The sequence below is a fragment of the Pleurodeles waltl genome, chromosome 2_2, assembly GCF_031143425.1.
Source record: "Pleurodeles waltl isolate 20211129_DDA chromosome 2_2, aPleWal1.hap1.20221129, whole genome shotgun sequence".
Classification (NCBI taxonomy): domain Eukaryota; kingdom Metazoa; phylum Chordata; class Amphibia; order Caudata; family Salamandridae; genus Pleurodeles; species Pleurodeles waltl.
This window is the reverse complement of record NC_090439.1, coordinates 565630608-565643859: the sequence shown is the minus strand read 5'-3', so window position 1 is coordinate 565643859 and position 13252 is coordinate 565630608. Positions and strand designations below refer to the sequence as shown.

The window sequence follows — 13252 nt, the reverse complement described above, 5'->3', positions numbered from 1 at the left end:
AAGGGGTGCTGATGCTGACTCCAGGGATGTTTTCAGACCTGAAGTTCTGTGAAGTGAAGGACTGGTGTGTATATGGTTAAAATTGAATATAGGCACAAAGAAAAGGCCCCTTGGAATTTCGCGAGCCATTGGACTGCTGCAAAATATCTTCCGTATAAGTTGGTTAATTATTAACAATGGAAAACCAATAAAAAGGATCTGAAATAAACCAAACCCATATATTATCTTGTGTTCGTGGAGTTAGCTCATTGTCTATACTCATATTCACTCCTGGTAAGTATATGCTTAGAAATGTAGCCCTTTATTTCCCTGAAAATTGTCACTTCTCCATATATTACTCAGAGGTTTTACAGGCACATGGTGTTGCTGCTAGTATCAGTACAAATGCAGGGTATCTATCGAATGTAGTTGTTTAAAGTGGTAACATTGCTAAAGCTAGTGAGAGATGTCCCCTGCCAATAACTTAAGTTCACTCACGCTTCCATGCTGGTATTGACTCATGTAGCCCACAACATCATATCCCTGTTACAGAAGGCAAACATCAATGCTGTGTCCATATCTCCTAAAAGGGAACACTACTAAAAAACACAGCTAGGGGGCACAGTACCACTAACAGTTATCTCTGTATCATACTGACAGCCCCTGCCAAGGTTTCGAGTATGCTTCTGTAAGCGGAACACTATATTGAAGCACATGACAGCTCCTGCCTAGGTTAACTCAATTACCAAGTCTGTCAGTCAATCGGCAAGTGAATGTTGCCTAAGTACCTCAGCGTGAACACAGATAGGCAGTCCCATACCATATGTAATTAAACTATAGTTCCCAACTCAGAGCAATAAACTCTAGAAGCATGTGGAGTATGGACTTATCGTCCTTAAACAGCCAATATCAAACATTTGTTACACCGCACTAGGTATTGTCATAGTTAATAACTGATGTTTCTTGAGCCCTTCTCGGTATTTGGGTTTTACAAATAGTGTGGCCCAATTGATATCGAAAATCAAAAGTGTTAAACAAAAATCAAAATCGTGACTAAGTCCATAGCTACTTATTGCCTGGTATGTCCACGCCAAGAAACCTACCTGTTGGGCGCGAACCCGGAAGTGAACGGATAAGGTAGCCTGACAGTATATGAGGATACCAGTCAAAACTCATACTGCCCCATGATTGGGCCCGTGTAATGTCATGTATCATGCTGTCATCGTGATTGGGCCAAGTCTTGTGCTGTCACATGATTGGGCCCTATACCGTGATGTCTTCAGATTGGGCCATGTCATTTGTAGGCTAGACTGCTTTTCAATGGTCCCAGGGAAAAGTCAGGGATGATACAGATAGTCACTGATGTGCACCTAAACTAAGGTGTTGGGCATCTGAAGAATTAAAATGAATTCAGTCTATTTGACCATTCAGGGCAGACAATAGTCCCAAAATAAATTCATAGAAATATGAAAGGCAACAGTATACGCCCTATCTGGACTATGACAAAGCTCTCTTCAAATCAGTTTTAATGAATACCCTTCTCCCTGCTGTACACGTAGTTGATCAATGGGGAGAGTCTAGAAAATAATCATTATCCCGTAATGTTTTAAATGTAGGAATGTCAATATTACCTGCAACTTAATGTAGCCAATGCGCTTGTTGGTAACAGTGTCAGTGGAAGTAACTTGACTAAGTAAATGAGGGTACAAGACATAGGGGGTCATTCTAACCCTAAGTCTGACAATCTATAGTAGAGAGCCAATAAGACCAAGGAAACACAGAAAAGCCCGATAGGGTATCTCATCGCATTTCTAGCTGGAGCATCACCCCCTGGAAGAAATAGATATCCAACTACTGTACAAAGTCAATTTTAAAAAACTGGACCATGGGATGTCATCGTTCAAACCTGTGATATGTGTGTTAAGTTTAAACACCCATCTCAGGTCCCTCTGAAATAGATGTTGTATGGTTGTGCTTAAACAGATATACAGCTCAAGGACAATCCACTATAGATCATCAGGGGTATATTTTTTTCTATGAAATGTGTGCTCAGTTTGGTTGTGGCACGTCTGCATCTGATGTTACTGTGCTGCTCATTGATGCGGATCTTCTTTGGTCTTGTGGTCATACCCACATAACGTAGGCCACAGGGGCATGTGATCAAATAAATACAGTTGCAGGTAGTGCAATTAGTGGGTCCCTTTAGGTGCCATGTCCCTGCCTGTCCCAAGTCTACATAGTCTTGTCTCCTTGTGAGGGGGCAGACATTACAACACCCATAAGGGTAGTGACCCTGCACAGGAGGGAGGGGTCACAGTCTCATCTGTTTAGTGTCTGGTCCCAATGTTCTTAGCCTGGGACGGGTATGTACCACTATATCTTTAATGTTCCTTGTCCTCTTAAAGGTGAACAGGGGTTTTGAAACATTATCGCCCCCACTGCTGAAAATAGTCCATAATTTATTGATGATTTCCTTAACTTCATTGGGCAGAGGTGTGAAGGTGGTAACACGTCAGTCGGTTATCGTAAGGCTTCTCACAAGCAGCCAAAAGGGCCTCTGTGTGGTTATTGCAGGCTCTCTCCCTCTCCGTATTCACTACCTTTCTTGGGAGTGATGATCTATGAGCTTCTGAGTCACCTCATCAGCCTGATCCTCAAATGATGACACCTCTGCAATTGCATCTTAGTCTAAGAAATTGCCCATATGGGATTGTGGCTGTCGAACAGAAGTAAACTATTGCGGTCTATTTTCTTAGGAAAATTATTGGTAGTTAATTTACCTCAAGTGATGGTAATCAAAAGGTCCAAAAAATAAATGTCCTGATCAGAAACAGAGGCAGTGAATTTCAAGAACGTGTTCAGGCCAATAACCCAAGCAATGAACCGTGGTGCTTTCTGCACATCACCATTCCAAACAATCAAGATGTCATCAATATAGCACCTCCATATTCTGATATTCCTTGAAAAAGGATTGCCTTAGTCAAAAATGAACTGCTTCTCAAATTTAGACATGTAAAGGCAGGCCATACTAGGAGCACAGAGAGATTAGACAGCCCATGTACCAGGAGGCAGCACAGAAAAAGAACACATTGCACCTTACCAGACCCATCAACTTGTCCAAATACCTTTCATTGCAAAGCAGTGTTGTTTTCTTACAATGCTTATATTTTGTATATATATATATACACTCACTAATATCTATATATTGGTATATAACTATAGATGTAGCCACACATACAAATTTCGATTTTAAGTATGTTAAGCTAATACACACATGTATAGGTGTCCCCATGTCCTCTTCATTACTTGGCGACTTTCTTATAAACTCATTAGGAAGCCCTAATTTAAAGGCATTATCAAACATTGGGATTCAGGTGTCAAACTTTGAATTTGGGTTGTCCACATTTGGAATCGTAGTGCTCCAATGCCTAATCAAATTGATATATGTTTAGGAAAGGTGCACTCATATTTTATTTTGTCAGCGCAGTTGAAAGCTACACAACATTTCGTTGTTTGATTATAAAACCTTCGGACTGCCTTGGACTCAATTTACAGTAGACCACGTGTAACTGAGTATTACCAGTCCACCTTGCATAGGGATTGATACAAAGCAAAAACTGCATTGTTTGTTTCTAGCTCGAACTGAACGTGCTCATGTGCTTCTATTGACATTCCTTACCATGATATATACCTGGTTGCATCCTGAATCTCAATAAAATTATTCCAGTGTAAGAGTGTTGCTTTTTCAACTGTTCGCTCTTGGCGTCCTTAATAATTACCTTCACACTTCAACAATGTCTACTCTTTTTGAATACTGTAGGAAGTTGGCTCTGTATGCACTATTTCAAAGTAATGAATAGTATGCACAGAGTCCAAGGGTTCCCCTTAGAGGTAAGATAGTGGCAAAAAGAGATAATACTAATGCTCTATTTTGTGGTAGTGTGGTCAAGCAGTAGGCTTATCAAAGGAGTAGTGTTAAGCATTTGTTGTACACACACAGGCAATAAATGGGGAACACACACTCAAAGACAATTCCAGGCCAATAGGTTTTTGTATAGAAAAATATATTTTCTTAGTTTATTTTAAGAACCACAGGTTCAAATTTTACATGTAATACTTTAGGTGAAAGGTATTGCAGGTAGGTACTTTGGGAACTTTGAATAATCAAAATAGCATATACAGTCTTCACATAAATCACATATAGCTATTTTAAAACTAGTGCAATTTTCAACAGTTCCTAGGGGGAGTAAGAGTTTGTTAGTTCTTGCAGGTAAGTAAACCACCTACGGGGTTCAAGTTTGGGTCCAAGGTAGCCCACCGTTGGGGGTTCAGAGCAACCCCAAAGTTACCACACCAGCAGCTCAGGGCCAGACAGGTGCAGAGTTTAAAGTGGTGCCCAAAACGCATAGGCTTCAATGGAGAAGAGGGTGCCCCGGTTCCAGTCTGCCAGCAGGTAAGTACCCGCGTCTTCGGAGGGCAGACCAGGGGGGTTTTGTAGGGCACCGAGGGGGACACAAGTTAGCACAGAAAGTACACCCTCAGCAGCACGGGGGCGGCCGGGTGCAGTGTGCAAACACACGTCGGGTTTCCAATGGAAATCAATGGGAGACCAAGGGGTCTCTTCAGCGATGCAGGTAGGCAAGGGGGGGGGCTCCTCGGGGTAGCCACCACCTGGGCAAGGGAGAGGGTCTCCTGGGGGTCACTCCTGCACTGGAGTTCCGATCTTTCAGGTCCTGGGGGCTGCGGGTGCAGAGTCTTTACCAGGCGTCGGGATCTGGGAAGCAGGCAGTCGCGGTCAGGGGGAGCCTCGGGATCCCTCTGCAGGCGTCGCTGTGGGGGCTCAGAGGGAGGCAACTCTGGCTACTCACAGTCTCGTAGTCGCCGGGGAGTCCTCCACGAAGTGTTGTTTCTCCACAAGTCGAGCCGGGGGTGTCGGGTGCAGAGTAGCAAGTCTCACGCTTCCGGCGGGAAACGCAGTTATTTTAAAGTTGCTCCTTTGAAACAAAGTTGCAGTCTTGGGTGAACAGAGCCGCTGTCCTCTGGAGTTTCTTGGTCCTTCTAGAGCAGGGCAGTCCTCTGAGGTTTCAGAGGTCGCTGGTCCCAGGGGAAAGCATCGCTGGAGCAGTGTCTTTTAGAAGTGGGGAGACAGGCCGGTAGAGCTGGGGCCAAAGCAGTTGGTGTCTCCGTCTTCTCTGCAGGGTTTTTCAGCTTAGCAGTCCTTTTCGTCTTAGGTTGCAGGAATCTGAGTTCCTAGGTTCTGGGGAGCCCCTAAATACAGAATTTAGGGGTGTGTTTAGGTCAGGGAGGGCAGTAGCCAATGGCTACTAGCCCTGAGGGTGGCTACACCCTCTTTGTGCCTCCTCCCAAGAAGAGGGGGTCACATTCCTATCCCTATTGGGGGAATCCTCCATCTGCAAGATGGAGGATTTCTAAAAGTCAGAGTCACCTCAGCTCAGGTTGCCTTAGGGGCTGTCCTGACTGGCCAGTGACTCCTCCTTGTTTTTCTCATTATCTCCTCCGGCCTTGCTGCCAAAAGTGGGGCCGTGGCCGGAGGGGGCGGGCAACTCCACTAGCTGGAATGCCCTGGGGTGCTGTAACAAAGGGGGTGAGCCTTTGAGGCTCACCGCCAGGTGTTACAGTTCCTGCAAGGGGGAGGTGATAAGCATCTCCACCCAGTACAGGCTTTGTTACTAGCCAAAGAGTGGCAAAGGCACTTCCCCATGTGGCCAGCAACATGTCTCGAGTGTGGCAGGCTGCTAAAACCAGTCAGCCTACACGGGTAGTTGGTTAAGGTTTAAGGGCGCACCTCTAAGGTGCCCTCTGGGGTGTATGTTACAATAAAATGTACACTGGCATCAGTGTGCATTTATTGTGCTGAGAAGTTTGATACCAAACTTCCCAGTTTTCAGTGTAGCCATTATGGTGCTGTGGAGTTCGTGCATGACAGACTCCCAGACCATATACTCTTATGGCTACCCTGCACTTACAATGTCTAAGGTTTTGCTTAGACACTGTAGGGGCACAGTGCTCATGCACTGGTGCCCTCACCTAGGGTATAGTGCACCCAGCCTTAGGGCTGTAAGGCCTGCTAGAGGGGTGACTTATCTATACTGCATAGGCAGTGTGAGGTTGGCATGGCACCCTGAGGGGAGTGCCATGTCGACTTACTCGTTTTGTCCTCACCAGCACACACAAGCTGGCAAGCAGTGTGTCTGTGCTGAGTGAGGGGTCCCCAGGGTGGCATAAGACATGCTGCATCCCTTAGAGACCTTCCCTGGCAAAAGGGCCCTTGGTACCAGGGGTACCAGTTACAAGGGACTTACCTGGATGCCAGGGTGTGCCAATTGTGGAAACAAAAGTACAGGTTAGGGAAAGACCACTGGTGCTGGGGCCTGGTTAGCAGGCCTCAGCACACTTTCAAATCAAAACTTAGCATCAGCAAAGGCAAAAAGTCAGGGGGTAACCATGCCAAGGAGGCATTTCCTTACAAATACTATAAGTGGAACTCTTCCTGCCTTTACCTAGAGATGTGGTTTGGACTTCACTAACATCGTTTTCATAGATAATAAATGTTTTCAGTTACTAAATTATCATTGAAGTCATGTATTGCTGTTTCAATATTCAAATAGTTAAACTTAGTTCACTTTATTGCAAACATATTGTACTACACTTTGTTACAGTTGGAAAACCATTTGCACATTTACGTTCAAAATAAATGAAGAAATAACATGATTTATAAGTGCCAATTTATGTTTTGTATCCACGTCACATAGCTTTACACTCCAGCCCTCCTAAATTTCACTGCTTGAGTAGTCTCAAAGGCACAGAGCAGGGGACAAGCCCATAAGCTCTACCTAATGGAGTCTTGATGTGCCTGAAGTCTTCCCTAATCCCTGTAGCTGCTTAGCCTGAGGTCTATTCACAACAAAGTCCATTCAGCGTGCAGCAGATGGGTGGTTTTTTTTTTAGCAGCAGGGGGCTCAGCTGGGTACTCCTTTTTTCTCAACTACAGTATTGTAGTGGTCTCGGTAGTGCAGGACAGGGTACGAGCCAATGGGCTGATCCAGCAGGCATTTTGTGTCCCAAAAGGCACTTCTTTCTTGTATCTGCCCCAAACTTGTTTACTAACATGTTATATAGTCCTATGTTGTGTAGTATAGCATCGTAGCGAATCTGCTCTTGTGGGCAGTGTTTGGTCTTTCCCAGTCCTGAATGTATGCACACACAAATATCTTGAGGTGTTTGAGAGTTCACCAATTTTTTCTGTACCGTTTACCTGCCTTCATGTAGTGGAAGATTTACTCCTGTCAGAAAGTTAAAGCAAGTCTGTATCCTAGGTGAGACATGCAAGGGAATACTTCTGAATTCGGTGTTGTCATAGGGAAAGAGTTCCTTCTTATCAAGAATAAAAACTTACAAAGTCCAATGCACTCATGGCAGATATTTTCGCATCCATTCTTGTACACTATGTACAATTACACAGGTGAAATGCTATTGCATTGCTGCAAACAGGAATTACAAAATATCTCCAGCAGTACTCCTTGGAACATGCAATTGCCACAGCTTTTCACTCTTGGAAGACTATGACAATTATTGAAATTCCAAATTTTTCACCTACATTTAACTGTAAACCTCAGACTTTAAATCTTCAAATTCTTTGCAAATCAGACATTGTTTTCAAATTATATATTGCTCACAGTAGCGACTTCTTAACTATCGTTAAATGAATAACCAAGATTCAATTTTATTTTGTAGGATGCAAATTTTAAAGTTCCCATCCATATCACAAATGCTAACGTAAGTGGACAAGCACCATCCGGTTCTGGTACTTTTGGACATGGGGTAAAAACAGGAGGACAGCAAACAACAGGATTAATTATGAACGGGAAGCAAAATATGGACATCATTCGAACAGTGCATCAACCAATGGAAACACTTCGAAGTGGACACCAGTCAACGGGTTCAGTTCGAGGAGGACACTACTTGTTGGACCCAGGGAAATATTCATATGCAGAATGGCAGAATTTCATGCACGCTCATCTAGGGGAGGTAAGCAGTTTTCTCTATTTGTTTGATTTTGTTTCTTGTGCCTCTGTGAATTAAATTGTAGGAGGGCCTACTATTAACATATGCATTCAGATCTGCCACTGAGCAAATCACAGGAATAATGAAAATCACTCTTGCTCAAACTGGTTTACATCGCAACCACCCATCCTTCAACTAAAGGTGACAGGCACAATCCAATCCTGTTTTAATGCTAATAAAGATTTGTTAGCACATATATGTTGACTATATGAATAAACACCATTCTGTAGTCCCTGAATAATTAAAGTACGTCAAACCCCTCTTAACAAAGCTTCAAACTTTGTGTGTATAGTAGGCCTGAAGAATGATGGTGTGATGCCTTCACATAACTTTGCAAGCCAGAATTAAAATGAAGAAAATGGGGACACAGCATTACGTGCAGCTGGGGCAACACAGTTGCACTCTGACAAAGGGAGAGAAGACATCTGTAGCTCTTCTTACTTTGTTTTTGTGTGCTGAGGAAATAAACCATCCCAGGGATGACCACGTTCAGAAGACCTTTTGGTATTCATTTGATTGGCAGAGGCAAGATCATTGTAGGTTTTAACAACATGAAGTTCCACATGAATTGTATTTAAACACACAGTACTCTGTGCCCCGCATGATTCAGGATTGCAATTATTTTTCTGCTAGCAGATTACCAATGCTTTTTTGTCAGAACTCAGTTTAAAAGGTCATTAACACAGCACTGTTTTACTTATAAAGTCACTCAGGCAGCCATCAAACACACATTTCTATTTTTTCTTCTCTCTCATCATTTGTCTGTTTTTCTAATGACACAAAATGTAATTCAGATATTTTTTAAAGTCTGTTCTGGTCATTTATGTTCTGATTGATAATTCTAACTGCAGACAACTTAGTTTGTGACTCATCTGGTCCCAGAGAGCTTCAGAAACTTTTTTATTAGCTCCTGCGTGCCGACAGATAATGCCATCAACTTCCATTGCAGCTCCGTCCCACTTTAAGACATAATGACTTCGAGCCATCTAAAGCCCCTACTCAACCTCTCTCTCTCATGTCAGTTCTCCTTTTCCACACCCAACACCCAGATCTGCAGCATCACTCTTTCTGATTTGTTTTATCACCGAATGTTCTAATTCTGCAAAAAACACACATTGGCAGTATGGAGGAATGCCACCAAAAAGACGAAATATTTCAGGTTGTGCTGCCCATGTTAGATGTAGATGTTGGTGATGGGCATCTTCTCATGGTGCCTCTCAGCCAAACATAAATCCAAGTTGTGTGAAAAGTATTCCTTCAAAGTTGAACACTGATTGGCCTGTCAACACTTTTCTACCCCTGTTAGTGTATCAATCAAAGGTATTCACAATAAAGGCTGTAATTTGTGTATTTTTGTTGACTTTTATATTCTAAAGTTTTTTAAGTATTATTTAGAGGATTAGCTACATGCTTCATTCAGTTTTTAAAGCAAGTCTATGCTTTGCCCCTTAAATGATGTAAACATGTAACTAGAAATCCAGCCACCAAGGTTCAACCATAAAACTAAATATATGGTAAACATTCATCAGCTAATTGTGCTTTAGTTTTTAGAAAGAAACAATGTAGGAGTTGCAGTACAGAAAGTTGCCTAGGTAAATGAAACACGTTTATAAAATTGTTCAGTGTGTTAAGTGATATCCCTTTTTTTGTCTGAACAGAAGGTGTACCTTTGTGGTCAGGAAGAAGAACATCAACGTACTGATGATTATGTTCTGCCTTACAATTATGAAGGAAGAGGATCTGCTGCTGGTTCAGTAGGCTGCTGCAGTGACATTCAAGGAGAAGAGGAGAGGATCGAGTTTTCAAAAACTCTGGAACCAAAATTCAGGACATTAGCAGATATTTGCACAAAGAAATAAGGACACCTTCTGGATCTTTTAAAAGGAATTTGTCCTCTGCGTATCTTTAAAGATCAGCCACCAGATGTTTAAACACTATTGAGTGGTCATCTGATGAAATTATGATAACCAGGACTTTCTTTTGCGACTCTTTGGTGCACATCTGATGTGCTGTTCCCTGCATCATCACTATAATGTAAATTGTTAACAAATGTTACCTGAAAGAAAGGGTAACTATTCAATTTAGTTTTTAGACTTGATCGATTGATTGGAAATCAGAGGATTATGACTCTAAAAAGTAAAATGCCGGAGTAGGGACTTTGAGAAAAGCTATTAAGGTGCCTCTACAAAATTCCTACAGAGTAGCACAGTACAAAATGTACCAGCAACTTATAGTATTAGAAACACATCAGCCATGCCAGACAATTGTATAAATTGGAGTTGTACAGCATAATATTTTTCTACTTTTGAGACAATCTAGAAATAGTTAAAAACTCATGCACTGAAGAGGGTTGTATAATGTTATGATCATATTTGTAACTGCATTAAAAAGTTTTTCTTTCTCTCATCTCTTTTAAAAACATACATATGCTGTGCAGTAGATCATATGGGCTTTCATTCTGTGTACCTCTGCATTTAAGTTCCTTTGAGCTTTGATGTTTGGCACCACATTTTTAATTGAAGGAGCAAAAATAATATACAAAGGTTTTTAAATGGATCACAATACACCTGTGATTTCACTGTTTATATATATTCAAAAATGTTTGTGCTATTCATCAAGTTACCTGCTGCACTTTGTTAGCTGCCATGCAACTTAAAGCCTGCATAGCTTTTCTTCTTTAATTTTGTAATAAAACATAATGGTATTTGATTTCTCTTGATTTCATTGTCATTTGCCACACTAATCTCTCATCTCACAACTTGGCGTTGGAGGTGAGATTGGCATACAAATTCAGTTAAAGAAAATAAAATTAGCTGTAGAGGAAAAAAGGCTCACATCACCTCACAAATTACAAAAAACTGTTGTATGTTTCAACTAATCAGTAAATAGCAGTAAACAATTTTCCAACCATGTAGTTGTTTCAGGTAAGGGATGTACAGTACTTTGCTTGCTTTGGAAGTATAGATGTCCAAGTTTAAGTTTTGATGGCATGTGCCTCATTAAATGAGGGACTTATTTTAATGATTGGAAAATCGTCCAATGTGGATGTCTTCTACCTTTTAACGTCTCTTAGAAAAAGCGAAACTTAGTTTCAAGTCTGCCTTAATGTATAATTGCCATATTTTTTAAATTGTACAGTTATTGTAATGTTTGATGGCATATTTTTGTACAGCATTACCCTTACACTTTACAATGAGGTATGTATATATTTTTATGATCATTTTATTGAGGTAAAGTTACTTTTCCAAACATTTGCATTCTTCTCCAAGCTTAAGTTTTTACACTGAAAGACACAAGCTTTAGAGGGAGCTCCATAATGTCTAGTTCATGTACAATAATGGCTAGAAAAGTTTTCAGTAAATGAATGTCAGTAAATGCATTTTCTATAGCTAGCAGCAACCATGTTAAATGCATTTTTATTTAATTTGTAAATCACTGGTTTGTATGTAAACTCTATTTTCAAGTGCCCCAAAAGACTTATTTTTTATAAATTAGGATTACTAAGAAGACAATTAAAAATGTCAATACCATTACTTTCTTCGCTTACTGACTTATTATTCACCATTTTTACAGTTGTCAGTAGTTTATCTTCTTTCTTACGCTGTCATTGACATGGCTTTCTGGAAATTTTGTAACTCCTTTATTTGCCACTGTGTAATGATACATATTGCCAAGGTACACCTGCCTTTGATGTTCGTAAGTTGTAAGGGATACTTTTTCAAGTTGTGTGGAGAAAATATGTTCTAGTAGCTAATTTTCCAGGTGTAGGTTCAAGAGTCTACATTTTGTAGTGTTTCAGTTGAAACAGTTACTAAGCCTCGTATAGTGTCTGCCACAGGTAGGAGTGCCTACGAGAAGCATAAAATAAGAAATTGTATGAACAAACAACTTTTACCTTTGCATTCAAAGAAACATCAGACCAAAGAAAACCTAGAGGTCTTGTTTTAGTTCCTTGAACGAATGAAAGAATGCAAACTCTTTAGTTAGACTCCCTACCTACATGTATGTTCTTTTTCCAAAAAAGGAAAAGACAGGCCTAGGTTGAAAAAATTCATACATTTCAACACACTTCAGCAATATGAATTCAGAATGTGAAAAGTGTGTGCCAAATGGAATGTACAGTTAGCCTTGAATATCTGTCACTAGCTTTGATCACTTTGTATGATAGGGCTCTATGAAATTGTGGCTGCAATAAAGATATATAATTTTACGAAGCTTGATGTACTACCAATCAAAAGTCACTGTGCCAGTGGTACCCATCAGCATTTGAGGTTTCCTTTTCCACATCAAAGAAATATCAGTCTCTTGATCCCTCAGAGAATTCAGCTACTTCTTCACCATCTTGATGATTGCTCTTTTACTCTGCAGTTCATCATACATGTAGGCACATGACTCGTGGTACACCAAGCTTTGTATCTGTATTTTACAGTGATGGTTATGAAGCTAATGCTAAGAAAGATAATGGATTATATCAATTGTGAACTATCTGTGAGGCAATCGGGCTTCCTAGTGTCTTTCAGTTAAATTTCCTTTGTTGTACCTAGTCTATTTTCACTTCATCAAGCTCAACCAATGACTTAAACAGTCTTTTTGTCCATTCAGCAGTGCTTGCTTTGTGAAAAAAAGAAGAAAAAAAACTAAGCTCAGATGTCCAAATATTTTTTGAGAGCTCACCACTATCACTGCAGAGTCAATGGTTGTCAAAGACCAATACCAAGACTGCTTAGTCTATATATCTTTATCTTACTCTTGGGAGTTCTTTTTTATCTATATGTTCTTTCAGTTTCATTCTTTTCAAATATTTATTTTCTTCTTTCTTTCTCCCTTTTCTACTTTTCTGTTGCTGTGGAATGAAGATAAATGAGTCTCAACTACAAACATGAATGAGAGGTTCTCATCACTTGCAACCAAAGGCAGACATTAAGCATTGCCTATATGTACAGAGCAATAAACACCAATGAACCACAGTGTGCCATTGAGCAGACAAAACAGCCCATTATCGACAGAAGAAAGGAAAGAGGATTTCAACAAGCAAACACCAGACATGTTGAAAAAGAAGTGCAAATAATATAGAGAGGGAAAGTGTACCACGTACCTATATGAACAATATATACTGTGTATCTATACTCTTGTCTGATGAGTGCAAAATCATTCTAATGAGTCAGCCACAGAAAAAATCTTTGAAGAA

General features: G+C 40.7%; 1 protein-coding gene across 1 annotated transcript in view; it reads left to right on the top strand.

Moving 5' to 3' along the window:
- DSC2 (desmocollin 2) overlaps positions 1–11597 on the top strand; it is a 114959-nt gene extending 103362 nt beyond the window's left edge. Inside the window, exons 15-16 of the mRNA XM_069220068.1 lie at positions 7735–8028; positions 9723–11597. Of these exons, the coding sequence (XP_069076169.1) occupies positions 7735–8028; positions 9723–9923 (495 nt within the window). The 3' untranslated portion in view covers positions 9924–11597. The remainder of the gene's footprint in view (positions 1–7734; positions 8029–9722) is intronic.
- The last annotated feature ends 1655 nt before the right edge of the window (positions 11598–13252 follow it).